Below are 27,373 nucleotides of genomic sequence, written 5' to 3'. Positions count from 1 at the left end.
TAATTGTATTAGTTTTGCCAAACATCAAAATGAATCCACCACAGGTATACATGTGTTCCCCATCCTGAACCCTCCTCCCTCCTCCCTCCCCATACCATCCCTCTGGGTCGTCCCAGTGCACTAGCCCCAAGCATCCAGTATCGTGCATCGAACCTGGACTGGCAAGTCGTTTCTTACATGATATTTTACATGTTACAATGTCATTCTCCCAAATCTTCCCACCCTCTCCCTCTCCCACAGAGTCCATAAGACTGTTCTATACATCAGTGTCTCTTTTGCTGTCTCGTACACAGGGTTATTGTTACCATCTTTCTAAATTCCATATATATGCGTTAGAATACTGTATTTATGTTTAGAGGATTTAAATGAGTCAGAGTATATGCAGTGGTTAGCACAGTGCCTGATGCATAGTAAGTGCCTAAAAAATTAAGCCTATGATGAAATTACCTATATAATTTCACTATTCAGTTTTTTTATACTTACTAAGAGCATGACTTTTTTTTACTATCATAGACTTTAGTCTCATAGTCTCATCATCTTTAACTTCTTATCGCTTTCTCCTTCCATATCCAGCTAGTTGTCAAATACTTTGTCTTTTTCCTCTTACAACAGCTCTCAAATCTATCTTTTCTCTAGTCACCAGAATCTGTCTGAGAGGACTCTAGAGGGTGGGGCAACTGAGTGAAAATGTTCCCTCAGGGAGAGGAAGTGCTAATGGAACTTTGAGTACTAAGACACTGAAATATGCAGAGATGCCATTTATTAAAAATTACAACAGCAACGAACAAGCAACAAGAGCACCAGTAAGCCAGAATCAGGTGTTCATTTTCAAATGTAGCTAAATAAAGTTTAGAATAAAAGGGCTTCATTTAATTTATATGAAAATAATTCTTATCTGCAGTTACTGGTAATATGAAAAGCCAGAGAACTCATTGATTTGTCTTAGTTTAAATTAACTAATCATAGAACAAGTGTTCCACCTGCACTGCCACTGACATCACGACTACTGTACATTTAAGCAATTAAAATGGCAAAGCATACAAATTAAGGTGCAATTATTGTTTAAAATTCCATATCTACATTAATGCCTCTACAGGGTGAGTTATAATTTTTAAAAAGGCAAAAAGAGTTATCATTGCCTGTATTACATATTTTAATGTTCCAATTTGCTACCATATGATTATTAGACTGCAAACTGCTTGGGATTTGACACAGTGGTTTGCCTATTACATATTTTTAATAATATTGTCAAATATATGAGCTAAATGTTTCCTGCATTACAATTCAGTTTCAATTGAAATTTATATTCAATGGAATGAATTCACACTATTAAAATATGTTAGGAAAGTATTTTTATTTTAAAGACTCTTCCTTACCTTTACATACAGGCCTGTGATCACTCCAAGCAGCAAAAACTTCAGCTATCCGTTGGCAGGTGATGCTCTTAGCACCCTGTAGGACATAATCTTCATCACAAGAGAACTGCACAGTTGATCCAAGGCTAAAATAGAGCAAAGGATTAAAAAACAGTATTAGAAGCATATAACATAACAATTAGGTTCCAGTTCTACTGGCAATATTGAGTAGGTGAAAAATGTCCCACAGTGACAAAAAATATTCTTTGGGGGAACCAAAATATGAAAATATGACTTGTACAAATATATAATAAAAATCATAAATATGAATCTACTGTAAATCAACAACATGCTGATATTGGTAGGAACTGTAGAAAGCTCTCATCAAGTTTAATTATCTTCTTATTAGTTGTAGAAGCCAAAGCTAAACTGACTAAATTTCCCATCTTAAGTAGGTAGTAAATGTGAAGCAAAGAGTAGACTTCTAACCTTGAATTACAATGCTTGTGTTCATACCACATGACAGTACTTCTTTAGCAGATATTTACATAGGTATTTACTTGGACAGGTATTTGCCCATCCATGGATGTGTGTATGTATATATATATATATATATATATATATATATTTTTTTTTTTTTTAAATAAACTGACCATGTATTTTCCCCCTAAAATCCTTAAACAGCAACTTACCAGTGGGAAAAAATAACATATTCTATTTTCTTAAAATGGCTTAAATTCCTTCCAACAATAAGTCACTGGCAGCTTCTCCACCTCATCTCTAACACAATGCCACATGTCATCAGCACCTGTAGCAGCTGACAGTTTTTGCACATGCCATGCTGTTTTCTGTCTGCACCCTCTGTGCCTGGAAAACATTATCTGTACCCTCTCTCCCAGGCAGTGCCTGAACAGCTCCTGTTCAACTTCCTGAGCTTATCATGCAGGGGGATTTCGTGATCACATTTGTGTTGCTAAAAGAGATCTCTGGAACAGTGTGTAGGGCAGTTTAAAAGGAAGATTAATCAGAAAAAGGTAGGCCAGTAGAATCATAATTCAAGTAGTTTAGGTCAAGGGTTGGCAACGGTGTCCATCCTGCAGGCTAAACCTGGTCTACTGGCTATACACACGTATACATATATGCATGTATATACATATATATACACATAAATAATACACACATAAATATATACACTGTATGTATGTATATATATGTATATGTATATATATGTATGTATGTAAATATATTTGTGATATTTGTAAATATATATTTGTAATAATAAATATAATAAAATATATGTGTGTATATATGTATATGGTATATATTATATATACATATATGTGTATGTATATATATAGTTCATATAAAGTAAAACATTTATCTTTAATACACATGCAGATTTATCAAAAATGTCCAAGTCCAGAGATATTGTATCCCTATAATTGGAGAAAACTATCCTTGGGTAGGGCTTCCCAGATGGTGCTAGTGGTAAAGAACTTGCCTGCCAATGAAGGAGACATAAGAAATGTGGGTTAGATCCCTGGGTTGGGAGGATCACCTGGAGGAGAGCATGCAACCGACTCTAGTATTCTTGCCTGGAGAAACCCATGGACAGAGGAGCCTGGTAGGCTACAGACCATAGGGTCGCAAAGAGTCAGACACAACTGAAGCAACCTAGCTCGCATGCATTGGTTAAAATTCTCGGTCATGGCTACTTAAATTGCTTATAATTCTGGAGAAGGAAATGGCAGTTATGTACTCAACTCTTATATATGACACATTTATTGTATTCCAGGGACAAAAAAGAATGTAATGTGATCAAAAAAGAATGTAATGTGATTACAGTACACAAATTAAGGGGACACGGGTATGAAATGAAGTTAAGGAAGAAAAAAAAGAGACTGAGGGCAGATCATTTATAAATCAGTATATCATAGTAAGAGTTGTAACTTTTACTCTGGGAGAATGGAGGAGTAGTTATAGGACTATGAACCAAAGGAATGGCATTATGACATTTAATGTTTTAAAGTGACCAAATTATCTCTGGTTGAAGAATAAATGTTAAGAAGAAAAAGGCAGAAGTAGGAATTTGATTACAGCATGTTGGAGTACTCATGTTTCTCAGGGAGATGATATGGTGTGATCTATACTAGGGAGGTTCAATTAAGTTCAGTTCAGTCGGTCTGTCATGTTTGACTCTTTGTGACCCCATGAACTGCAGCATGCCAGGCCTCCCTGTCCATCACCAACTCCCAGAGTTTACACAAACTCATGTCCACTGAGTCGGTGATGCCATCCAACTGTCGTCACCTTCTCTTCCCACCTTCAATCTTATCCCAGCATCAGGGTATGCTCAAATGAGTCAGTTCTTTGCATCAGGTGGCCAAAACACTGGAGTATCAGTTTCAGCATCTGTCCTTCCAATGAATATTATGGACTGATTTCCTTTAGGATGGACCAGTTGGATCTCCTTGCAGGCCAAGGGACTCTCAAAAGTCTTCTCCAACCCACAGTCCAAAAGCATCAATTTTTCAGCACTCAGCTTTCTTTATAGTTCAATTTTCACATCCATACATCACTACTGGAAAAACCATAGCTTTGACTAGATGGACTTTGTTGGCAAAATAATGTCCCTGCTTTTTAATATGTTGTTTAGGTTGGTCTGGGAGCGGTGGCTGCACAGGCGCAGGAGGGCCTAGAGGAGCTACTCCTCATTCAAGGTCAGGAGGGATGGCAGTGAGGAGATACCCCTCGTCCAAGGTAAGGAGCAGCGGCTGCGCTTTGCTGGAGCAGCCATGAAGAGATACCCCATGTCCAAGGTAAGAGAAACCCAAGTAAGACAGTAGGTATTGCAAGAGGGCATCAGAGGGCAGACAAACTGAAACCATAATCACAGAAAACTAGTCAATCTAATCACACTAGGACCATACTCTTGTCTAACTTAATGAAACTAAGCCATGTCATGTGGGGCCAACCAAGACGGGCGGGTCATGGTGAAGAGGAATGAGAGAATGTGGTCCACTGGACAAGAGAATGGCAAACCATTTCAGTATTCTTGCCTTGAGAACCCCATGAACAGTATGAAAAGGCAAAATGATAGGATACTGAAAGAGGAACTCCCCAGGTCAGTAGGTGCCCAATATGCTACTGGAGATCAGTGGAGAAATAACTCCAGAAAGAATGAAGGGATGGAGCCAAAGCAAAAACAATTCCCAGTTGTGGATGTGACTGGTGATAGAAGCAAGGTCCAATGCTGTAAGGAACAACACTGCATCAATTCAGTTAAGTTCAGTGTTCGGTCGTGTTCGACTCTTTGCAACCCCATGAATTGCAGCTCGCCAGGCCTCCCTGTCCATCTCCAACGCCAAGAGTTCACCCAGACTCACTTCCATCCAGTCAGTGATGCCATCCAGCCATCTCATCCTCTGTCATCCCCTTCTCCTCCTGCCCCCAATCCCTCCCAGCATCAGACTCTTTTCCAATGAGTTAACTCTTCGCATGAGGTGGCCAAAGTACTGGAGTTTCAGCTCTAGCATCATTCCTTCCACAGAAATCCCAGGGCTGATCTCCTTCAGAATGGATTGGTTGGATCTCCTTGCAGTCCAAGGGACTCTCAAGAGTCTTCTCCAACACCACAGTTCAAAAGCATCAATTCTTCGATGCTCAGCTTCTTCACAGTCCAACTCTCACATCAATACATGACCACTGGAAAAACCATAGCCTTGACTAGATGGACCTTTGTTGGCAAAGTAATATCTCTGCTTTTGAATATGCTATCTACGTTGGTCATAACTTGCCTTCCAAGGAGTAAGCGTCTTTTAATTTCATGGCTGCATTCACCATCTTCAGTGATTTTGGAGCCAAGAAAAATAAAAGTCTGATACTGTTTCCTCTGTTTCCCCATCTATTTCCCATGAAGGGATGGGGCCAGATGCCATGATCTTCGTTTTCTGAATGTTGAGCTTTAAGCCAACTTTTTCACTTTCCTCTTTTACTTTCATCAAGAGGCTTTTGAGTTCCTCTTCACTTTCTGCCATAAGGGTGGTGTCATCTGCATATCTGAGGTTATTGATATTTCTATTGGCAATCTTGATTCCACCTTGTGCTTCTTCCAGTCCAGCGTTTCTCATGATGTACACTGCATAGAAGTTAAATAAGCAGGGTGACAATATACAGCCTTGACATACTCCTTTTCCTATTTGGAACCATTGTGTTGTTCCATGTCCATTTCTAACTGTTGCTTCCTGACCTGCATACAGATTTCTCAAGAGGCAGGTCAGGTGGTCTGGTATTCCCATGTCTTGAAGAATTTCCCACAGTTTATTGTGATCCATAGAGTCAAAGGCTTTGGCATAGTCAATAAAGCAGAAATAGATGTTTTTCTGGAACTCTATTGCTTTTTCCATGATCCAGCAGATGTTGGCAATTTGATCTCTGGTTCCTCTGCCTTTTCTAAAACCAGCTTGAACATCAGGAGGTTCACGGTTCACGTATTGCTGAAGCCTGGCTTGCAGAATTTTGAGCATTATTTACTAGCATGTGAGATGAGTGCAATCGTGCGGTAGTTTGAGCATTCTTTGGCATTGCCTTTCTTTGGGATTGGAATGAAATCTGACCTTTTCCAGTCCTGTGGCCACTGCTGAGTTTTCCAAATTTGCTGGCATATTGAGTGCAGCACTTTCACAGCATCATCTTTCAGGATTTGAAATAGCTCAATTGGAATTCCATCACCTCCACTAGCATTGTTCATAGAGATGCTTTCTAAGGCCCACATAGGAACCTGGAATGTTAGGTCCATGAATCAAGGCAAACTGGAAGTGGTCAAACGGGAGATGGCAAGGGTGAATGTCAACATTCTAGGAATCAGCGAAGTAAAATGGACTGGAATGGGTGATATTAACTCATATGACCATTATTTCTACTACAGTGGGCAGGAATCCCTTAGAAGAAATGAAGTAGCCATCATGGTCAAAAAAACAGTCCTAAATGCAGTACTGTGACGCAATCTCAAAAACGACAGAATGATCTCTGTTCATTTCCAAGGCAAGCCATTCAATATCACAGTAATCCAAGTCTATGCCCCAACCAGTAACGCTGAAGAAGCTGAAGTTGAACGCTTCTATGAAGACCTACATGACCTTTTAGAACTAACACCCAAAAAGACGTCCTTTTCATTATAGGGGACTGGAATGCAAAAGTAGGAAGTCAAGAAACACCTGGGGTAACAGGCAAATTTGGCCTTGGGATTCGGAGTGAAGCAGGGCAAAGGCTAATAGATATTTGCTAAGAGAATACACTGGTCATAGCAAACACCCTTTTCCAACAACAAAAGAGAAGAAGACACTACACATGGACATCACCAGACGGTCAACACCAAAATCAGGTTGATTATATTCTTTGCAGCCAAAGATGGAGAAGCTCTATACAGTCAGCAAAAACAAGACTGGGAGCTGACTGTGGCTCAGATCATGAACTCCTTATTGCCAAATTCTGACTGAAATTGAAGAAAGTAGGGAAAACCACTAGACCATTCAGGTATGACTGGAATCAAATCCCCTATAATTATACAGTGGAAGTGAGAAATAGTTTTAAGGGACTAGATCTGATAGAGTGCCTGATGAACCATGGACTGAGGTTCGTGACACTGTACAGGAGACAGGGATCAAGACCATCCCCATGAAAAAGAAATGCAAAAAACCAAAATGGCTGTCTGGGGAGGCCTTACAAATAGCCATGAAAAGAAAAGAACCTTATAAAAGCAAAGGAGAAAAGGAAAGATATACCCATTTGAATGCAGAGTTCCCAAGAATAGCAAGGAGAGATAAGAAAGCCTTCCTCAGCAATCAATGCAAATAAATAGAGGAAAACAACAGAATGGGAAAGATTAGAGATCTCTTCAGGAAAATTAGAGATATCAAGGGAACATTTGATGCAAAGATGAGCTCAATAAAGGACAGAAATGGTACGTACCTAACATAAGCAGAAGATATTAAGAAGAGGTGGCAAGAATACACAGAAGAACTGTACAAAAAAGATCTTCAAGACCCAGATAATCACGATGGTGTGATCACTCACTTAGAGCCAGACATCCTGGAATGTGAAGTTAAGTGGGCCTTAGAAAGCATCACTATGAACAAAGCTAGTGGAGGTGATGGTTTTCCAGTTGAGCTATTTCAAATCCTGAAAGATGATGCTATGAAAGTGCTGCACTCAATATGCCATCAAATTTGGAAAACTCAGCAGTTTTCCAGGACTGGAAAAGGTCAGTTTTCATTCCAATCCCAAAGAAAGGCAATGCCAAAGAATGCTCAAACTGCCACACAATTGCACTCATCTCACACGCTAGTAAAGGAATGCTCAAAATTCTGCAAGCCAGGCTTCAGCAATACATGAACCATGAACTTCCAGATGTTCAAGCTGGTTTTAGAAAAGGCAGAGGAACCAGAGATCAAATTGCCAACATCTGCTGGATCATTGAAAAAGCAAAAGAGTTCCAGAAAAACATCTATTTCTGCTCTATTGACTATGCCAAAGCCTTTGACTCTATGGATCACAATAAACTGTGGGAAATTCTTCAAGAGATGGGAATACCAGACCACCTGACCTGCCTCTTGAGAAATCTGGATGCAGGTCAGGAAGCAACAGTTAGAACTGGACATGGAACAACAGACTGGTTCCAAATAGGAAAAGGAGTACGTCAAGCCTGTATATTGTCACCCTAGAGTACATCATGAGAAACGCTGGGCTGGAAGAAGCACAAGCTGGAATCAAGATTGCTGGAAGAAGTATCAACAATCTCAGATATGCAGATGACACCACCCTTATGGCAGAAAGTGGAGAGGAACCAAAAATCCTCTTGATGAAAGTGAAAGAGGAGAGTGAAAAAGTTGGCTTAAAGCTCAACATTCAGAAAACGAAGATCATGGCATCTGGTCCCATCACTTCATGGGAAATAGATGGGGAAACAGTGGAAACAGTGTCAGACTTTACTTTTTGGGGCTCCAAAATCACTGCAGATGGTGATTTCAGCCATGAAATTAAAAGACGCTTACTCCTTGGAAGGCAAGTTATGACCAACCTAGATAGCTATTGAAAAGTAGAGGCATTACTTTGGCAACAAAGGTCCGTCTAGTCAAGGCTATGGCTTTTCCAGTGGTCATGTATGGATGTGAGAGTTGGGCTGTGAAGAAAGCTGAGCACCGAAGAACTGATGCTTTTGAACTATGGTGTTGGAGAAGACTCTTGAGAGTCCCTTGGACTGCAAGGAGATCCAACCAGTCCATTGTAAAAGAGATCAGCCCTAAGTGTTCTTTGGAAGGAATGATGCTAGAGCTGAAACTCCAGTACTTTGGCCACCTCATGCGAAGAGTTGACTCATTGGAAAAGACTCTCATGCTGGGAGGGATTAGGGGCAGGAGGAAAAATAGGACGACATAGGATGAGATGGCTGGATGGCATCACCGACTCGATGGACATGAGTTTGAGTTATCTTTGGGAGTTGGTGATAGACAGGGAGGCCTGGCGTGCTGTGATACATGGGGTCGCCAAGAGTTGGACATTTAGAGACTTAACTGAACTGAACTGATCTGAGGTGGGTCATAACTTTTCTTCCAAGGAGCAAGCTTGTTTTAATTTCATGGCTGCAGTCACTATCTGCAATGTACCAGTTAGAAACTAACGATGGTAAAACATTACGAAAGAGACCTTAGTACAAGATCTGGCTCACAGAAGTCTGGCCCCCAGAATTTAATGAACTAAATTAATAAACTAAATTAAAGATTCTATCAAGGGCACTGTATTTGTCACAGGTGATTGTAATATTCTAGTTTAACCTGGCTGTTCTTACTAAGAACAATATATTGCATCTTGTTTAAGTAACAGGTGTTTTAGCTTGTTTCTTTTGACTATAGAAAACTATAAAAACAATTTGCTATAATAAACACTTAAGTGCTTTGTTGCTATACCTATTTCAAACACTGGCAGTGATTGTCTCTGAAGTTTTTACCATACCCCTCACCAGAGATTAACTTTTCCATTTTTTTTCCTCCAATTAATACACTGGGGGAGGTAGTTTAGATTTGACATTAACAATTTAAACTGCAAATCTTTCAAATCCTAATTTTCCCTTTTCCAGCTTTATGGCTTTGAGAAAATAACAATCTCTCTAAGCCTCAGCTTCCTTATCTGTCATGGTAATGATATGAAATATTATTTTAAAGTATATAATGGCAAACACATTTCGGATACTCAATTGTATTTCTCAATCACAGAAACAGTTGTGAAAGCCATTAATTTCTTCCCCAGTTTTGAAAAAAAAGACTCTTCTTTGGGCATCTGCAAGCACCTTCATTAGGATCATAGCTATACTTTAACATATTCTAAAACAAAAATATAAAAGTAAAAAACAATGCAGAGAAAGCAGAAGTTAATAAAATAAGCAGTCTCTTTAGCAGAATCCAAGGGCAATAACATCCAGAAAATGGGTAGCTTTAACAAATACATTTTTATTTTATGAACTGCTTTAACATTTGAGTTGAAATTAAAGAAAGTGTTTTATTAAAAATATTTATGTCAAGGGAAACAGTAAAAGAATACAAGCTCTGTAATTTTCACTGCAATTTCTTTGTCACTAATGAACAGACATCTGTTCTGCCAGGTTGAATAAAACATTACAGTTTAGTAGGTTATATAATCTGATAGAACATTTTGAAATAAATGATTGAATACATCTTCAGTCTGAAAATAGCAAATCATAAAGCATGTGATACATAAGAGCATAGTTTGAAAAACAATCGTTGACCTAGCCTATGTGTAAATACTACCATATTTTTTAAAAGAATAATACTTATTATTGCAAAAACATTAAAACCTCAAAGCTTTCAGAAAAAGAAGATATGAGAGTTTTCAAAATATATAAATGTTTCGTGTAAATCAAATAGCTAATATAATTTCATACAAATAGAAAAATATGAACAACTAAAGAGATAAGGAAGAACAAATGATGGTGTCTGAGTCAAAGAAGAAGATTTAAGAAATAAGAAGCAGAGGATCTTGAGAGAATAACATAAACAGTGAATTTGTAACTAAATTTTTTTCAGTTATTGATTTTTGGTTTATTTAAAGATCTAGACAACTTTCCGACAGAGGCAGAAATTTGTCACTAAAGCAGGTCCATATTTTTTCAAAATTATCACTATTCTAGTAGAAACTATCCAAACATGAAAGATGACCTAAAAATTAAAACATCTTCAAGCCATTTCTATAAAGGACAAAAAAAAATTATTAAACGTGTAGAAAATTACTATCATTAAAATGACCTCAAAAATCACTAAGATAATATGCTTTTTAGACTTTTAGCAGGGATACTACATGCCAGAATAAATGGAACTATGTCAAAGTTTTGAGTGAATATAAGTTAGAAATCTAGCATTCTATTCATACTTTTTCAAACACGTGGAATCAAAATGTCATACTTTCTTAACTAGGCAAAAATTCAGTTTCTAGTATATATATATGCATATATATATATTATACATGCTATTTATATATATATATATATATACATACAAAGTTTTTACTAGACAAAGGCTTAAAAAACAAGAAATTAACATGTGATACAGTATTAGCTAAAGTACAGATTTTGTTCAAATTTCACAAAATCTTATGCTTGTGCCCATTATTTGATTTCATAGATTATTCAAGATTCCACATTTATTTAATTGCATTGAGCAGCTTTAGCTTCATGTAACAATGTCTGATAAATTATCTTTCCATTTTTATTCTGTCATATGTATTTTCTAATTTTATTTTCATGGCTTCTTAGATACACCCATCATTTAAAAGTGGACATTTAATTTCCAAAAGCATTGGGTTTCTAAAGTAGCTTTGATATTAATTTCTCATTTTGATACTAATTTCTCATTTAAATGCTCTCTTCTTTGCAATTACCCTCTGTCTTTTTTTCAGTCTTTTAACTTTATTAAGGCTTTCAATGACTAAGTCAAAGATCTTTCCTTGTAACTAGAGAGCGTTAACAAATTTTGATCTCTTTCTGTAATGACCTTTATGTCTGAGTGTCTCATAGCAAGATCACAAATTCAAAGTGTTCCAAATTGAACTTGCTTTTCCTGAGATCCATTTGTCTTCCTAAAATTCCAATCTTAGTAAATTCTACTGTTTGTCTAGTCAAGGCTATGGTTTTTCCTGTGGTCATGTATGGATGTGAGAGTTGGACTGTGAAGAAGGCTGAACGCCGAAGAATTGATGCTTTTGAACTGTGGTGTTGGAGAAGGCTCTTAAGAGTCCCTTGGACTACAAGGAGATCCAACCAGTCCATTCTGAAGGAGATCAGCCCTGGGATTTCTTTGGAAGAAGTGATGCTAAAGCTGAAACTCCAGTACTTTGGCCACCTCATGCAATGAGTTGACTCATTGGAAAAGACTCTGATGCTGGGAGGGATTGGGGGCAGGAGGAAAAGAGAACGACAGAGGATGAGATGGCTGGATGGCATCACTGACTCGATGGATGTGAGTCTCAGTGAACTCCGGGAGTTAGTGATGGACAGGGAGGCCTGGCATGCTGTGATTCATGGGGTCACAAAGAGTCAGACACGACTGAGCGACTGATCTGATCTGATCTGATCTATTTAGTAATCCAAGACAGAAATATCTACACTTGCAAATAATTTTCATTAATTAAATTATTCAGTATACATTCATTGCTTATGTATGCCTGACAACCTCAAATGTCTTATAGATAATCAAGGCCAAAAGCTTGATAATGAATAGGTAAGTATATGCTTGCTTAAATCCATTTATATTTTAAAAGGATTTTCTTTTTTTTCAAATACTATGCAGAGCCAACAAAATAGAAAACTTGCTGACTATGGTTATTTCACTTTTTGGGATATGTTAGGTTACAACAAAGAGATGCAGAGGACACAATACTGAAAGAAGATATGAAACTCTCCTCTCAGAGTTCACTGACATATATGGGAGACAAATAGGAAAAACAAAATAAAATGTGGTACCATATCATAAGAGGGGAGACTGCTATGAAAGAAGAAAGAGAGGCACATAATAAAGGCTTGTTTGGGGGTTGAAACCTTAGCTTAATACTGAAAACTGAGCAGATATAGCCAAACAATAAATAAGAAAGCTATTTTTAGGTAAGGAATGCACAATAGAAAACTCTCAGGGGTTACAGTCATGATAGATTTTGGGAACCACAAAAGTTTGAGAAAAGAAACAACTATGGCTACAGTCTGTGTATATGTGTGTGTGTGTGTGTGTGTGTGTGTATGTGTGTGTATGTGTGTGTGTATATAAGTGGAAAGCTGAGGTGGGAGTGAGATGAGGGATAAAGGATTGATGATCTGTGAGATTAGAAAACAAAATTGAGATTAAGTTATAGAAAGCATTTCTATACTCTGTATATCTGGCAGATTTTATCTGTTCCATTTCAAGTTATTCCTAACCCCTCAAACAGAACCATACCTTATTTAGGATATAGGTAGATTTTCTTATTTCCATGACACCCCCAGGAAGTCTCATGCTTAATTTAAACCAGTTATGTATGCTGATCTCATTTTGCTAAGCAACTGGCTGTTTCAAAGCTTTGTGGTGGTATTGGTGGTTTTGTCCGACTCTTGCGACCCTGCGGTATATAGCCAACCAGGCTCCTCTGTCCATGGGATTCTCCAGGCAAGAACACTGGAGTGGGTTGCTGTTTCCTTCTCCATCAAAGATGTGTAGGACAACAATTTTTGGCCAATTAAATGGCTGGACAAGACTTCTCATGCTCGACAAAAATACAAGAATTCAAAAAGAGAAAAATTTTTGCCAATTTTCCTTCTTCCTTCTTTAAAAGAAGGATTGGTACCTAGAGCAAGACTAATAGCGGCCATCTTGCCATCACAAGACAATCAGCACAATACTTAAAAGTAACATACTCAGAATGATACAGAAAAACGACTTAGAAACATAGAGGTTTGGTCATCAATGGCAATATTGAGAAGACAAATATATGCTGAAGGTATTTCTAGACTTCCCATTACTTGAGAAAAATGCAACTTTATCTGTAAAATTGTCTTTGGGTATTTCCTTAATTGTAATAGCTTAAATAAAGGAGTTTAGAAGTTAACTCAGGATAAACCATTTTGCCTTTTTTTTTTTCTACTTTTTTTTCTTTTTTTCCTGGTTTAATGTTACTCAACATTTGTGGAGAAAGGTGTAAATCATGGTGCTATCCCATCAACTGCTAATGTACCCCATTACCTCTTAGAAATCTTCTTTGTAATCTTTTTTTTAAATTAATTTATTTTTATTGAAGGATAACTGCTTTACAGAATTTTGCTGTTTTCTGTCAAACCTCAACATGAATCAGCCATAGGTATACATATATCCCCTCCCTTTGGAAACTCCCTCCCCATCCCACCCCTCTAGGTTGATACAGAACCCCTGTTTGAGTTTGCTGAGCCATACAGCAAATTCCCATTGGCTATCTATTTTACATAAGGTAATGTAAGTTTCCATGTTACTCTTTCCATACATCTCACCCTCTCCCCATGTTCATAAGTCTATTCTCTATGTCTGTTTCTCCATTTTTGCCCTGTAAATAAATTCTTCAGTACTATTTTTCTAAATTCTGTATATATGTGTTAGAATACTATAGAATACCATAGTACATATCTTTCTCTTTCTGACTCACTTCACTCTGTCTAATAGGTTCTAGGTTCATCAATATCCTTTGTAATCTTTATCAACCAACCCACTTTGTACTTTATATTCAGCAATACAAACTGTCCATGAATATGCTGTATGGTTTAAGAACTCTGTGCATATGCATATGCTCTACTTTCATTCTGATATTTTTGCTTACTGTTCTTGTCTATCTGGAAAACTTATTTTTTCATATCATACTGAAGATGTCACCTCCTTTGGGCAGCTTTTCTGGTACACCTCCCTATAACCTTCAAAGAGTAAATGACCTGTTTTCCTTTACATTCTTGCTGTTCAGTTGTTCAGTTGTGTCCAATTCTTTGCAACCTCATGAACTACAGCATGCCAGGCTTCCCTGTTCTTCACCACCTACTAGAGCTTGCTCAAATTCAAGTCCATTGAGTCAGTAATGCCATCTAACCATCTCACCCTCTGTTATCCATTTCTCCTCCTGCCTTCAATCTTTCCCAGCATTAGGGTTTGTTCTAATGAATTAGCTCTTCACATCAGGTGGCCGAATTATTGGAGCTTCAACTTCAGCATCAGTCATTCCAATGAATATTCAGAGTTGATTTCCTTTAGGATTGACTGGTTTGATCTCCTTACAGTCCAAGGGACTCTCAAGAGTCTTCCTCAACACCACAGTTTGAAAGGATCAATTTTTCAGTACTTAATTTCTTTATATTCCAAATCTCACATCCATATATGACTACTGGAAAAACTGCAGTCTTGACTAGACAGACATTTGTTAGAAAAGTAATGTTTCTGCTTTTTAATATGCTCACTCAGTTTTTCATAGCTTTTCTTCCAAGGAGCAAGTGTCTTTTAATTTCATGGCTATAGTCACCATCTGCAGTGATTTTGAGCCCCCAAAATAAAATCTCACACTGTTTCCATTGTTTCCCCATCTATTTGCCATGAAGTGATGGGACCAGATACCATGATCTTAGTTTCCTGAAAGTTGAGTTTTAAACCAGCTTTTTCACTTTCCTCTTTCAGCATCATCAAGTGGCTCTTTAGTTCCTCTTTGCTTTCTGCCATTAGGGTAGTGTCCTCTGCCTATCTGAGGTTATTGATATTTCTCCTGGCAATGTTGATTCCAGATTGTGATTTATCTTTCAGTTACCTGCTAGTATCTGTGAATGGCGAAAATCAGCAATATGCCTAGGAAACTGAGCCTGTGAGTTTCATTCCCTAACTCTCCAACATAAAGGAAACATCTAGGAATAGACTTGAGAGTAATAAGGCCAAGGATCAGCACAAAGATAATAAACAAATGAAGAAACAAAATAGTATCAGACAACAAGTATTACATAGAAATGATAGAATGATATAATAACTGTGTGGAGGTGTCAGAAAATGACTAGAAAGTTTATATTTAATTTGACATCTATTATGAGACACTCCTACAGAGATTTGACAGAAAGGGTCTCAAGTAGGAAAAAATGTTTCAGAAACAGAAAAAGAAGCTAGTTTGGATGGCTGGATCAGATTGAAAGGTGGGAAGTATGATCCAAAGTTAGCTCAATGAGAGAGAAACAGAACAGGTTCTAAAACAATTACTTTTATAATGTAATTTATTATTCTATGTGCAAGAGGGAAGTTGTTAGAGGATTTCCAACAGAGAAGTGATGTGATTTGATCTATGTTTTTAAAAGATCATTTTGACTGCTGTGTGGTAAATGCATCATAGATAAAGTGGTAGTAGAAGGATCATTTGTGGTTGTATTGATGGTTTGAGGGAGACACTATAGTGATTTGAAAATTAGGAAAGTTTTAACTGAAATAGAGAGTACTGGATATATTTAGAATACCTTTGAAATTGGAATCAAAAGAATTTCCTGACAAGTTGGTTATGGAGGAATATACTTAAAAGTCGTTAGTATCTCTACAAAGAGCCTTTTATAAGGAGAATGCTAATTTAGTCTATGGCACTGCTAAGTCTTCTCTCGTATTTCTACATTTGGTTTATCAATCAGTTGATAGATCTTTTCCTTCCTCCTACTCCAAATCTCCTGCCTCACTTTGGTTATTTATCTTGTTTAACCTAAAAATTTTCTCATTACTCAGATATCTTTTTGTTTTATTTCCTCTTCTTTCTTATTCTCATTTCATTACTATAAGAGTATCTCATATTACATAATTAGTCATAATCCCTTTTTCCACTCTGTCCAAGTCACACAGTATTTCCATCATAACAAGTCTTAAAAAAATAAGTTATATATACTTAATAAAGCTGCAATTTTCTCCATTAAAAGGTACATAATACTAAATCTGAGTAGCTGTTCAAATGCAGCATGAGCAAGTCTGACAATACAATAGTGAATTTTGTATTTATGTTCTTCTTGTCATTAATGGGGACACTAGTAGATTTTTTTTACATTTATTTTATATTGGGGCATAGTTGATTGAAAATATTGTGTTAGTTTCATTTGTACAACAAAGCAATTCAGTTACACATTTACATGTATCTATTCTTTTTGAAATTATTTTCCCATTTATATTATTACAGAATATTGAGCAACATCTCCTGTGCTATTTGATGTTGCTGTTGTTCAGCTGCTAAATCATATCTGACTCTTTGTGACCCACATGGACTGCAGCAGCACACAATGCTCCTCCGTCCTTCATTATCTCCCAGAGTTCACTCATATATTTTGTTAGTTATTTAATGTAAATATAGTAGTGTGTACATGTCATCCCAAATTCCCAATATATCACCCCCCAACCCCCAACAGGTCTGCCCTGGCCTGTAGTCATTAATTTGTACTCTCAGTCTGTGACTCCATCTTGTAAACAAGTTTAACTTTTTTTTTTAGATTTCACATATAAGCAATATCATATGATACTTGTCTTTTTCTTTTGACTTCTCAGTATGATATCCACCATGTCCATCCATGTTGCTGCAAATGGCATTATTTCATAGTTTTTAATGGCTGAGTAATACTCCATTATATATACACCATATCTTTATCCATTCATCTGTTTGTGGACATTTATGATTTTCTCATATTTGTCTATTGTAAACAGTGCTGTGATGAAAACTGGGGTGCATATATCCATTCAAGTCATGTTTTTCTCCAGATATATTCTGAGGAGTGGGATTCCTAGATTATATGGTAGCTAAATTTAAGTTTCTTAAGGAACCTCCATACTGTTTTTTATAGTGGCTATACCAATTTACATTCCCACCGACAGTATAAGAGGGTTCCCTTTTCTCCATAGTCTCTCCAACATTTTATTATTTGATAATTTTTGAAGATGGCCATTTGAATTGACATGAGATGACATTTTTTTGTAATTCTGATTTGTAATATTGATTCCCAAAGAGTTGGACACGACTGAGTGACTGAACTGAACTGAATGTTCCCTCTATGCACACTTTCTGAAGACTTTTTACCATAAATGGGTGCTGAATTAGTTAAAAGATTTTCCTGCATCTATTGAGATAATCATATGGTTTTAATTCTTTAATTTTTTGATATAGTGTATCACACTGATTTGAAGATACTAAAAATTTCTTAATACAGTTCCACTTGATCATGATATCAGTTCAGTTCAGTCTCTCAGTGGTGTCTGACTCTTTGCGATCCCAAAGACTGAAGCATACCAGGCTTCCCTGTCCATCACCAACTCCTGGAGTTTACCCAAACTCATGTCCATTGAGTCAGCGATGAGATCCAACCATCTCATCCTCTGTCATCCCCTTCTCCTCCCGCCTTCAATCTTTTCCAGCATCAGGGTCTTTTCAAATGAGGCAGTTCTTTGCATCACGTGTCCAAAGTATTGGAGCTTCAGCTTCAGCTTCAGCATCAATCCTTCCAATGAATATTCAGGACTGATTTTCTTTAGGATTGACTGGTTTGATCTTCTTGCAATCCAAGGGACTTTCAAGAGTCTTCTCCAAGACCACAGTTCAAAAGCATCAATTCTTTGGTGCTCAGCTTTTGTTACTGTCTCACTCTCACATCTATACATGACTACTGGAAAAACCATAGATTTGACTAGACAGACTTTTGCTGGCAAAGCAATGTCTCTGCTTTTTAATATGATGTCTAGGTTGGTCATAGCTTTTCTTCCAAGGAACAAGTATCTTTTAATTTCATAGCTGCCGTCACCATCTGCAGTGATTTTGGAGCCCAAAAAAATAAAGTCTCTCACTATTGCCATTGTTTCCCCATGTATTTGCTATAAAGTGATGGGATCAAATGCCATGATCTTACTTTTTTGAACGTTGAGTTTTAAGCCAACCTTTTCACTCTCCTCTTTCACTTTCATCAAGAGGCTCTTTAGTTCTTCTTCACTTTCTGCCATAAGGGTGGTGTCATCTGCATATCTGAGGTTATGCATGGTATATGATCTTTTTAATCTATTGATGGTCTGTGACCCTTTTAATCTATTGATGGATTCATATTGCTAGTGTTTTGTTACTAGAAATTTGTTTGCTAGTGTTTGAGGATTTTTGCTTCTATATTCATCAGTGATACTGGTCTGTAAATTTCTTTCTTTGTGGTATCTTGGTCTGATTATGGTATCAGGGTGATGATGATCTCATAGAATGTGTTTGGGAGTATTCCTTCCTCTACAATTATTTGGAAGAGTTTCAGAATAGTAAGTATTAACTCTTCTCTAAATGTTTGATAGAATTTTCCTCTGAATCTTTCAGGTCCTGGACTTTTATTGGTTAAGAGTTTTTAAAGCAGTTTCAATTTCATTACTTGTGACTGGCCTGTTACTTTCTATTTCTTCCTGGTTCAGTCTTGTGATATTGTATCTACTAAGAATGTGTCTACTTTTTGTAGATTATCCATTTTACTGGCATAGAGTTCTTATGATCCTCTATATTTTTGTGATAGATGTTGTAATTTATCCTTTTTCATTTCTAGTCTTATTGATTTCAGCAATCTCCCTTGTTCTCTTGATGAGTCTGGCAAAAGGTTTATCAACTTTTTTTTTTTTTTTTAATCTTTTCAAAGAACCAGCTTTTGGTTTCATAGATCTTTTCTATTGTTTTCATTTCTCTTCATTAATTTCTCCTCTGATCTTTATGATTTCTTTCTACTAACTTTGCATTTTCTTTGTTCTTTCTCTATTTGCTTTAGGTGTAACATTAGGCTTGTTATTCATGTTTTTTGTTTGTTTACTGAAGTAACACTTTATTGCTATAAACTTCCCTCTTAAAACTGCTTTTGCTGTGTCCCATAGGTTTTAGATTGCAGTTCTTTAATTTTCATTTGTCTCTAGGTAGTTTTAGTTTTCCTTTTTTATTTCATCAGTTTTCCATTTATTTTTAGTAGCATGTTGTTTAGCTTCCATGTGTTTGTAATTTTTACTTTTTTTAAAAATTTATTTTGTTGATATATTTTTGGATGTGCTGGGTTTGTTGTTATGTGTACTTTTCTCTAGTTGCTGTAAGTGGGGGCTACACTCTAGTTGTATTGCACAGGCTTCTCATTGTGGGGGTTTCTTTGTGGAGCACAGGCTCTAGAGGATGTAGTTGTGGTACATGGGTTCAGTAGTTGTGGCTCATGGTCTCTGGAGAACAGACTCAGTAGTTGTGGCTCATGGGCTTAGTTGCTATCAGGTATGTGGGATCTTCCTGGACCAGAAATCGAACCTGTGTCTCCTGCATTTGCAGGCAGATTCTTTACCATTGAGCCACCATGGAAGTTGTTGCCTTTTTATTTTTCTTGCTGATGCTTTCTAATCTCATACTGTGGTTGGAAAACATGTTTGATATAATTTCAATTTTCTTAATTATAGTGATGCTCACTTTATAGCCCAGCCTGTGATTAATCCTGGAGAATGTCCCAGATGCTCTTGAGAAGAATGTGTATGCTGCTTCTTTTGGATGGAAACATCCATAAATATCAGTTAAGTCTATCTGGTATAATGTGTCATTTAAAGCCTGGTTTCTTTATTTATCTTTTGTCTGGATGATCTGCCCATTGATGAAAATGAGGTATAAAAGTCCCGCCACTATTATTGTGTCACTGTCAATTTCTCCTTTTGTGGCTGATATTAATAGTATTGGTTTATTTGTTGGAGTGTTCCCATGTTGGGTGCATATATACATTCAATAATAAAAATTGTTATATCTTCCTCTTGGATTTATCCTTTGATCATTATGTACTGTCCATTTTGTCTTTTTAAACAGTCTTTATTTTAAAGTCTATTCTGTCTTATATGATTATTGCCATTATAGCTTACTCTTGATTTCCATTTGCAGGGAATACCTTTTTCCGTTCCCTCACTTTCAGTCTGTATGTGTCCCTAGATCTGAAGCAGGTCTCCCAAAGAGAATATATAATATATGGATTCTATTTTCCTATCTGCTCAACCAGTCTATATCTTTTGATTGGAGTATTTAATCCATTTACATTTAAGGAAATTACTGACACATATATTCTTACTGCCATTTTCTTAAAGATTTTCAATTTGTTTTTGTAGATCTTTTTTCTATCCTTCCTCTTTTGTTCTCCTCTCTTGTGGTTTGTTGACTAAGTTTAGTGTTGTGTTTGAATTTTTTTTTCTTTCTTTCGTAGCTGTTGTAGATTTTCAGTCTGCAGTTACCATGAGGTTTTGATATACCAGTATATATATATAATATTTCTTTAATTTGTTGTCATTTTAATTTTAAATGTATTTCCAATGCCCTGCATTTGTGCTACCCTCTTATCAAAGTGCTGGTTTTGACATCAAATTTGTGTGCAGATGATTTCCTTCCTTAACTTTATGTTTGCCTTTATTGGTGAGTTTTTCCGTTCATAATTTTCTTGTTTCTAGTAGTAGACTTTTCTTTTCCACATAGAGAAGTTTCTTCATCATTTGTTGCAAAGCTGCTCTGGTGGTGAATTCTCTTAGCTTTTGCTTGTCTGTAAAGTTTTTTTTTCTCTGTTGAATCTGAATGAAAGTCTTGCTGGGGAGAGTATTCTCAGCTACAAGTTTTTCCCTTTCACCATTTTAAATATATTGTGCCACTCCTTTCTGACCTGCAGAATTTCTGTTGCAAAATCAGCAAATAACCTTACACAAGTTTCTTTTTACATTATTTATTGCTTTATCCTTGTTGCTCTTAATATCTTTTGTCTTTAATTTTATCTGTTTGATTACTCTTGATTTTTGGTGTGTTCCTCCTTGGGTTTATCCTGATTGGGACTCTCTGCACTTCCTGGATTGGGTGACTGTTTCCTCTCCCATTTTAGGGAAGTTTTCAGTTATTATATCTTCAGGTTCTTTCTCTCTTTTCTCCATCTGAGACCCCTATAATTTGAATGTTGGTGCATTTAATGTTGTCCCAGAGGTCTCCCAGACTGTCTTCATTTCTTTTTACTCTTTTTTTCTTTATTCTGTTCCATTATATAGCATTATATCTTTCAGCTCACTTATCCGTTCTTCTGCCTTAGTTACTCTATTGATTCCTTCCAGTGTATTATTCTTTTGAGTTATATCACTCATCTCCATTTGTTCTTTAGTTTTTATAGATAAAACATTTCTTTATTTAACATTTCTTAATGTCTTCTAAACCTGTGCTTCCATTTTTTTTTTCAAGATCTTGGATGACCTTCACTATCATTACTCTGAATTTTTTTCCAATAGATCTCCTATTTCACTTCACTTACTTGTTCTCTGGGATTGTATCTTGCTCCCTCATCTGGAACATATCCCTCTGCTGTCTCTAACCTTCTGAGATTGTGGTTTCCATTTCATAGGCTGAAGGATTGTACTTCTTCTTGCTTCTGCTATCTGCCCTCTGGTGAGTGAAGCTAAGTAGCTTGTGCTGGTTTCTCGATGGGAAGGTCTGGTTCCTGCCACCTGGTGGGTGGAGCTGGGTCTTGTCACTTCGGTGGGCAGGTTCATATTCATCAAGATTTTAAGCAGCCTGTCTGTTGATGGGTGGAGCTGTGTTCCCATCCTGTTGGTTTTCTGGCCTGAGGCATCCCAGAACTGGAACCTATAGACTGTTGGGTGGGGCTAGTTCTTGAAACCTCAATGAAAGCCTCCAGGAGGGCTTGCATCAGTGAGTGCTCTCTAGAACTGCTGCTGAGAATGTCTACGTCCCTGAAGTGAGCCACAGCCACCCCAGTCCTCCATAGGAGACCCCGTGGGTCTGACTCAATCTCTTATGAGGTTACTGCATTTTTTCTCTGGTTCCTGGTATGCCTGGGACCTTGTGGAGGTCTATTTCTATTGCCCTCAAACTTGTGAAATTCCTGAGATAAAACCCTGCTGGTCTTCAAAGCAAAATTCTTCAGTATCTCAGCAGTAAATTATCCACCTGCAATGCAAGAAATGCTGGTTCAATCCCTGGGTCAGGAAGATGTCCAAAAGAAAGAAATGGCAACCCACTCAAGTATTCTTGCCTGGAAAATCCTGTGGACAGAGGAGCCTGGCAAGCTACAGTCCATAGTGTTGCAAAAGAGTTGGACACAACTTAGCGACTAAACATACATATATCACTAGAATGTGAAATAAGCGCAACTGAACAGTAGTTTGAACATTCTTTGGTATTGTCCTTATTTAAGACTGGAAAGAAAACTGACCTTTTCCAGTACCGTGGCCATTGCTGAGTATTCCATATTTGATGACATATTGAGTGCAGCAATTAAGCAGCAGCATTGTTTAGGATTTCAATAGATTAGCTGGAATTCCATCACTTCCACTAGCATTGTTCATAGTAATGCTTCCTAAAACCTACTTGACTTGACACTCCAGGATGTCTGGCTCTAGGTGAGTGATCACACCATCGTGGTTATCCAAGTCATTAAGACCATTTTGATATAGTTCTCTTGTGTATTGTTTTTATCTCTTCTTAATCTCTTCTGCTTCTGCTAGGTCCTTGCAGTTTCTGTCCTTTATTGTGCTCATCCTTGCAGGAAATAGTCCCTTGGAAGCTCCAAGTTTCTTGAAGAGATCTCTAATCTTTCCCATTCTATCATTTTCCTCTATTTCTTTGTATTGTTCATGTAAGAAGGCTTGCTTATCTCTCCTTGCTATTCTCTGGAACTCTGCATTCAGTTGGGTATATTCTTCCCTTTCTCCCTTGCATTTGCTTCTCTTCTTTCTCAGCTATTTGTAAGGCCTCCTCAAACACTTTTCCTTCTTCCATTTCTTTTCTTTAAGATGATTTTGGTCACTGTCACCTGTACAATGTCACAAACTTTTGTCCATAGTTCTTCAGGCACTCTGTCTACCAAGTTTAATCCCTTGAATCTACTTGTCACCTTCACTGTATAATCATAAGGAATTTGATTTAGGTCATACCTGAATGACCTAGTGGTTTTCTCTACTTTCTTCAATTTTTTTTGCACGAGTCCATTCTGAAGGAGATCAGCCCTGGGATTTCTTTGGAAGGAATTATGCTAAAGCTGAAACTCCAGTACTTTGGCCACCTCATGCAAAGAGTTGACTCATTGGAAAAGACTCTGATGCTGGGAGGGATTGGGGGCAGGAGGAGAAGGGGGCGACAGAGGATGAGATGGCTGGATTGCATCACTGACTCGATGGACGTGAGTCTGAGTGCACTCTGGGAGTTGGTGATGGACAGGGAGGCCTGGCGTGCTGCAATTCATGGGGTCGCAAAGACTCGGACACGACTGAGCAACTGATCTGATCTGATCTGATATTTTAAACTTTATTTCAACTAAAGATTACCATGATTTAAATGAAGTATATCCTAAAACCATTTCTTCACCTTCTCTTTTCAATATTTTTAGTATAAAATTGCAATAACAGCTTGTTTTTCCATTTTACCCCTCCAGTAATGAAGAAACTATGAGGATAAAACAAAAAAATATTTAAAATAAGCTCAGAAAGTGTGCACAGTATACAGACTAAGCTTTGTTATTTAAGATTGCCTTCCCATGTCAAAATTTTTGTTATTTCCTAAATGTCCTATCAGATTAGATAACATACTTTGAGTAACTTTCAAAAATCTATTCTTTCTATTTCTTCTATATATTTATACAACTTAAAAGACTTTTTAAAATTAGAGTATTTTGATATCATGATATTGTCCTGTGCAGTCTGAGCCCCACACAATAGAGTATATATGATTGTATTGCTCTCTATTTTCATACCTAGGTAAGGTGTCTTTTTAAGGAACTTTCTCAAAGAAATGAGAAACAACTTTCAATAGGGACAATAGTAGTATAATTCTTAACTGCACTGGTCTTAAAACATAACATCAGAGAACGCTGCAATACAGATTTACCCAAATTCAACTAATCAAGCTTTTCTTAAGTATCTAAACTGTTGTTGGATAGATGATCAAAAATATAATGATGATATCTTTCTCCAATAAACAAAATAAATTCCGGTATTGTAAGGGAAGCACACAAGTGAATATCATTCAAACCATATGAACAAGAGAACATGGATACAAGTTATGGGAAACCCAGGAAGATGAAAGTCCATTTGAAGAGTGGATACAATTCTCATAGGCAAACATATTCTAGGAAGAGAGAAGAGCATGTGCTATATTACTGAGCTGATAAAGTGTAGAGACATTTGGAAAAACCGTTTGCCTTAAGCAAATGGTTAATTTCAGGGAACAGTAGTTTGCGTTTTTTACACAACTAAAATGATATATTTTCTGAAGACACACATTTAGCATGCTGTAACACAATATGGTAGAAATGGAAATATAATGTCAGAAAGTTAGATTTGGACTGTATTAAGGAGAAATTTAAATCCAAGAATGCAGATGTACAAGTGAGGCAGGAAGAGCACCAAATTGCAAGCCATAAGCTCGGGGCTCAAGGCATGCCTTTATTACAGCTAACTGTGCAAACTTCTGGCATACAAGTTTACTCATGAGCAAAACAGCAATATTGACATGTACAATGTTTTAATTAGTAACAACATAATGGTTGTGAAAGTATTTATAATTTAAAGTATGCTATATGTCAGGGATCACTGGTGGCTCAGTGGATAAGGAATCCACCTGCAATGCAGGAGTCATAGGAGACAGGGGTTTGGTACTTGAGTCAGGAAGATCCCCTGGAGGAGGGCATAACAACCCACTCCAATATTCTTGCTTGGAGAATCCCATGGACAGAGGAGCCTGAAGGCCACAGTCCACAGGGTCACAAAGAGTTGGACACAACTAAAGAGCCTCTTGATGAAAGTGAAACAGGAGAATGAAAAAGTTGGCTTAAAGCTCAACTTTCAGAAAACTAAGATCATAGCATCCAGTCCCATTACTTCATGGCAAATAGATGGGGAAACAGTGGAAACAGTGACTGACTTTATTTTTCTGGGCTCTAGAATCACTTCAGATGCTGATTGCAGCCATGAAATTAATAGACACTTACTTCTGGGAAGGAAAGTTATGACCAACCTAGATAGCATATTACAAAGCAGAAACATTACTTTGTCAACAAAGGTCCGTCTAGTCAAGGCTATGGTTTTTCCAGTAGTTATGTATGGATGTAAGCGTTGGACTATAAAGAAAGCTGAGTGCCAAAGAATTGATGCTTTTGAACTGTGGTGTTGGACTCAAGAGAAGACTCTTGAGAGTCCTTTGCACTGCAAGGAGATCTAACCAGTCCATCCTAAAGGAGATCAATCCTGGGTGTCCACTGGAAGGACTGATGGTAAAGCTGAAACTCCAATACTTTGGCCACCTGATGTGAAGAGCTGACTCATTTGAAAAGATCCTGATGCTGGGAAAGATTGAGGGCAGGAGGAGAAGGGAATGACAGTAGATGCGATGGTTGGATGGCATAACCAGCTCAATGCACATGGGTTTGGGTAGACTCCGGGAGTTGGTGATGGACAGGGGGGCCTGGCATGCTGTGATTCATGGGGTCGCAAAGAGTCAGACACGCCTGAGCGACTGAACTGAACTGAAGTGACTGAGCATGCACGTGCATATGCTATATGTCTGTGTATAATAACTGATATAATTTCTTAATTCAGTGAACTTTGGGAGATAACACATTTTTGATACAGGAGTAATGTATCAGGAGCTGTATAATAAGAATCTTTATCTGAAAGACAAGTGTAACTTACCTCCAATAGAAGAGGTAACCATTGCTACTGCAATGGTTAGAATTTTTAAGAGTATAAAGTAAAAAGGAGTCAATATGAGTTGAAAATAATCAATTAATGAGATTGAAGAAGCAGAATCAATAAATTGCTGTATTTAGAGAGTAAAGATTTTTAAATCTGTATGTACTGTGAAAATCATAGGAAAAACAAAAAGAAAAAGAAAAGATGAATAACCAAGCATGTATTGAGCCCTACTTAATTCTGGGTATTAAATATGCCATTTTATGACAGACAATCTAGTCCTTCACTAAAGCAGAACAATTTGGTGTTACTCTTTCCATTTTTATTGAAGAAACAGAACTTGGGGGACAATAATGAGCTTCTCTAAATCAAATAAGAGTGACAGTATCTAAAATTAAGATTCATCTAATTCCAAATTCCATGTTCTCTCATTTGTAATGATGTATATGTGTTGTGGAGAAAAGACTAGCTTAATTTTTTTTAAGTTAAAAAAAGAAAATATCTACATCTCAAGTGAGTGAAAATAATAAAGACCTAGGAGAAACATAGAAAGTCATGAATATTGAATCTTTCAGAAGTAATGCTATTCTTAAAGCCGAATATACAGTAGAAGATGGGAGTTTTGAAAATGGAACATTGACAAATGTTTATTTTTAGGGAATGTGAGGAGAAAATGAATTACCCAAGAAAAGAATGAAAAATGGATGGGCAGAGAGTAGATTTGGGGAAACTAAGGTATTTCTTGTAAATAACCAAGATGACAGTAGAGTCAAGGGAAATAAGGATTACAAAAACTAATTTAATATGGGATGGATAAGTCATTAGTAATTAAAGAGATGATGCAAAAAGCCAAATTACAAAACATTAGGAAATAGTTGTATGATAAGGTAGTGTCACATGGGTAGCTTTTCCTTAAAATATTTTTATGGGAGGAGATATAACACCTTTGAAAATTTCTATTAATGATCTCTTTGCAAATACTAAAGTTAGATATATAAATGAACATATTTAGAAGTCATGCTAGAACAGGGGGTGAAGATGGGTCCAAATTCAAAAGTGTGACAGATACATGATGAGAGTCAGCTTTTCCTCATTATGGTACTGTTTTAATATTCAGCTCAGTTCAGTTCAGTCACTCAGTCATATCTGACCCTTTGCAACCCCATGAACTGTAGCACACCAGGCATCCCTGTCTATCACCAACTCCTAGGGTTTACTCAAACTCAGGTTCATTGAGTCTGTGATGCCATCCAACCATCTGATCGTCTGTGGTTCCTGTCTCCT

At 37.1% G+C, this 27,373-nt stretch overlaps 1 protein-coding gene across 7 annotated transcripts in view; it reads right to left on the bottom strand.

The window, feature by feature from the left end:
• Nucleotides 1-27,373, bottom strand: part of CSMD3 (CUB and Sushi multiple domains 3) — a 1,461,887-nt gene that overhangs the window by 799,591 nt on the left and 634,923 nt on the right. For all 7 annotated transcript variants that reach the window (XM_070802767.1, XM_070802766.1, XM_070802772.1 and 4 more), the window contains one exon: nucleotides 1,377-1,501. In XM_070802767.1, the coding sequence (XP_070658868.1) occupies nucleotides 1,377-1,501 (125 nt within the window). The remainder of the gene's footprint in view (nucleotides 1-1,376; nucleotides 1,502-27,373) is intronic.

This window comes from Bos indicus, chromosome 14 (assembly GCF_029378745.1).
Source record: "Bos indicus isolate NIAB-ARS_2022 breed Sahiwal x Tharparkar chromosome 14, NIAB-ARS_B.indTharparkar_mat_pri_1.0, whole genome shotgun sequence".
Classification (NCBI taxonomy): Eukaryota; Metazoa; Chordata; class Mammalia; order Artiodactyla; family Bovidae; genus Bos; species Bos indicus.
Note: the sequence above shows the minus strand (reverse complement) of the source record. Positions and strands in the feature narration are given on the sequence as shown.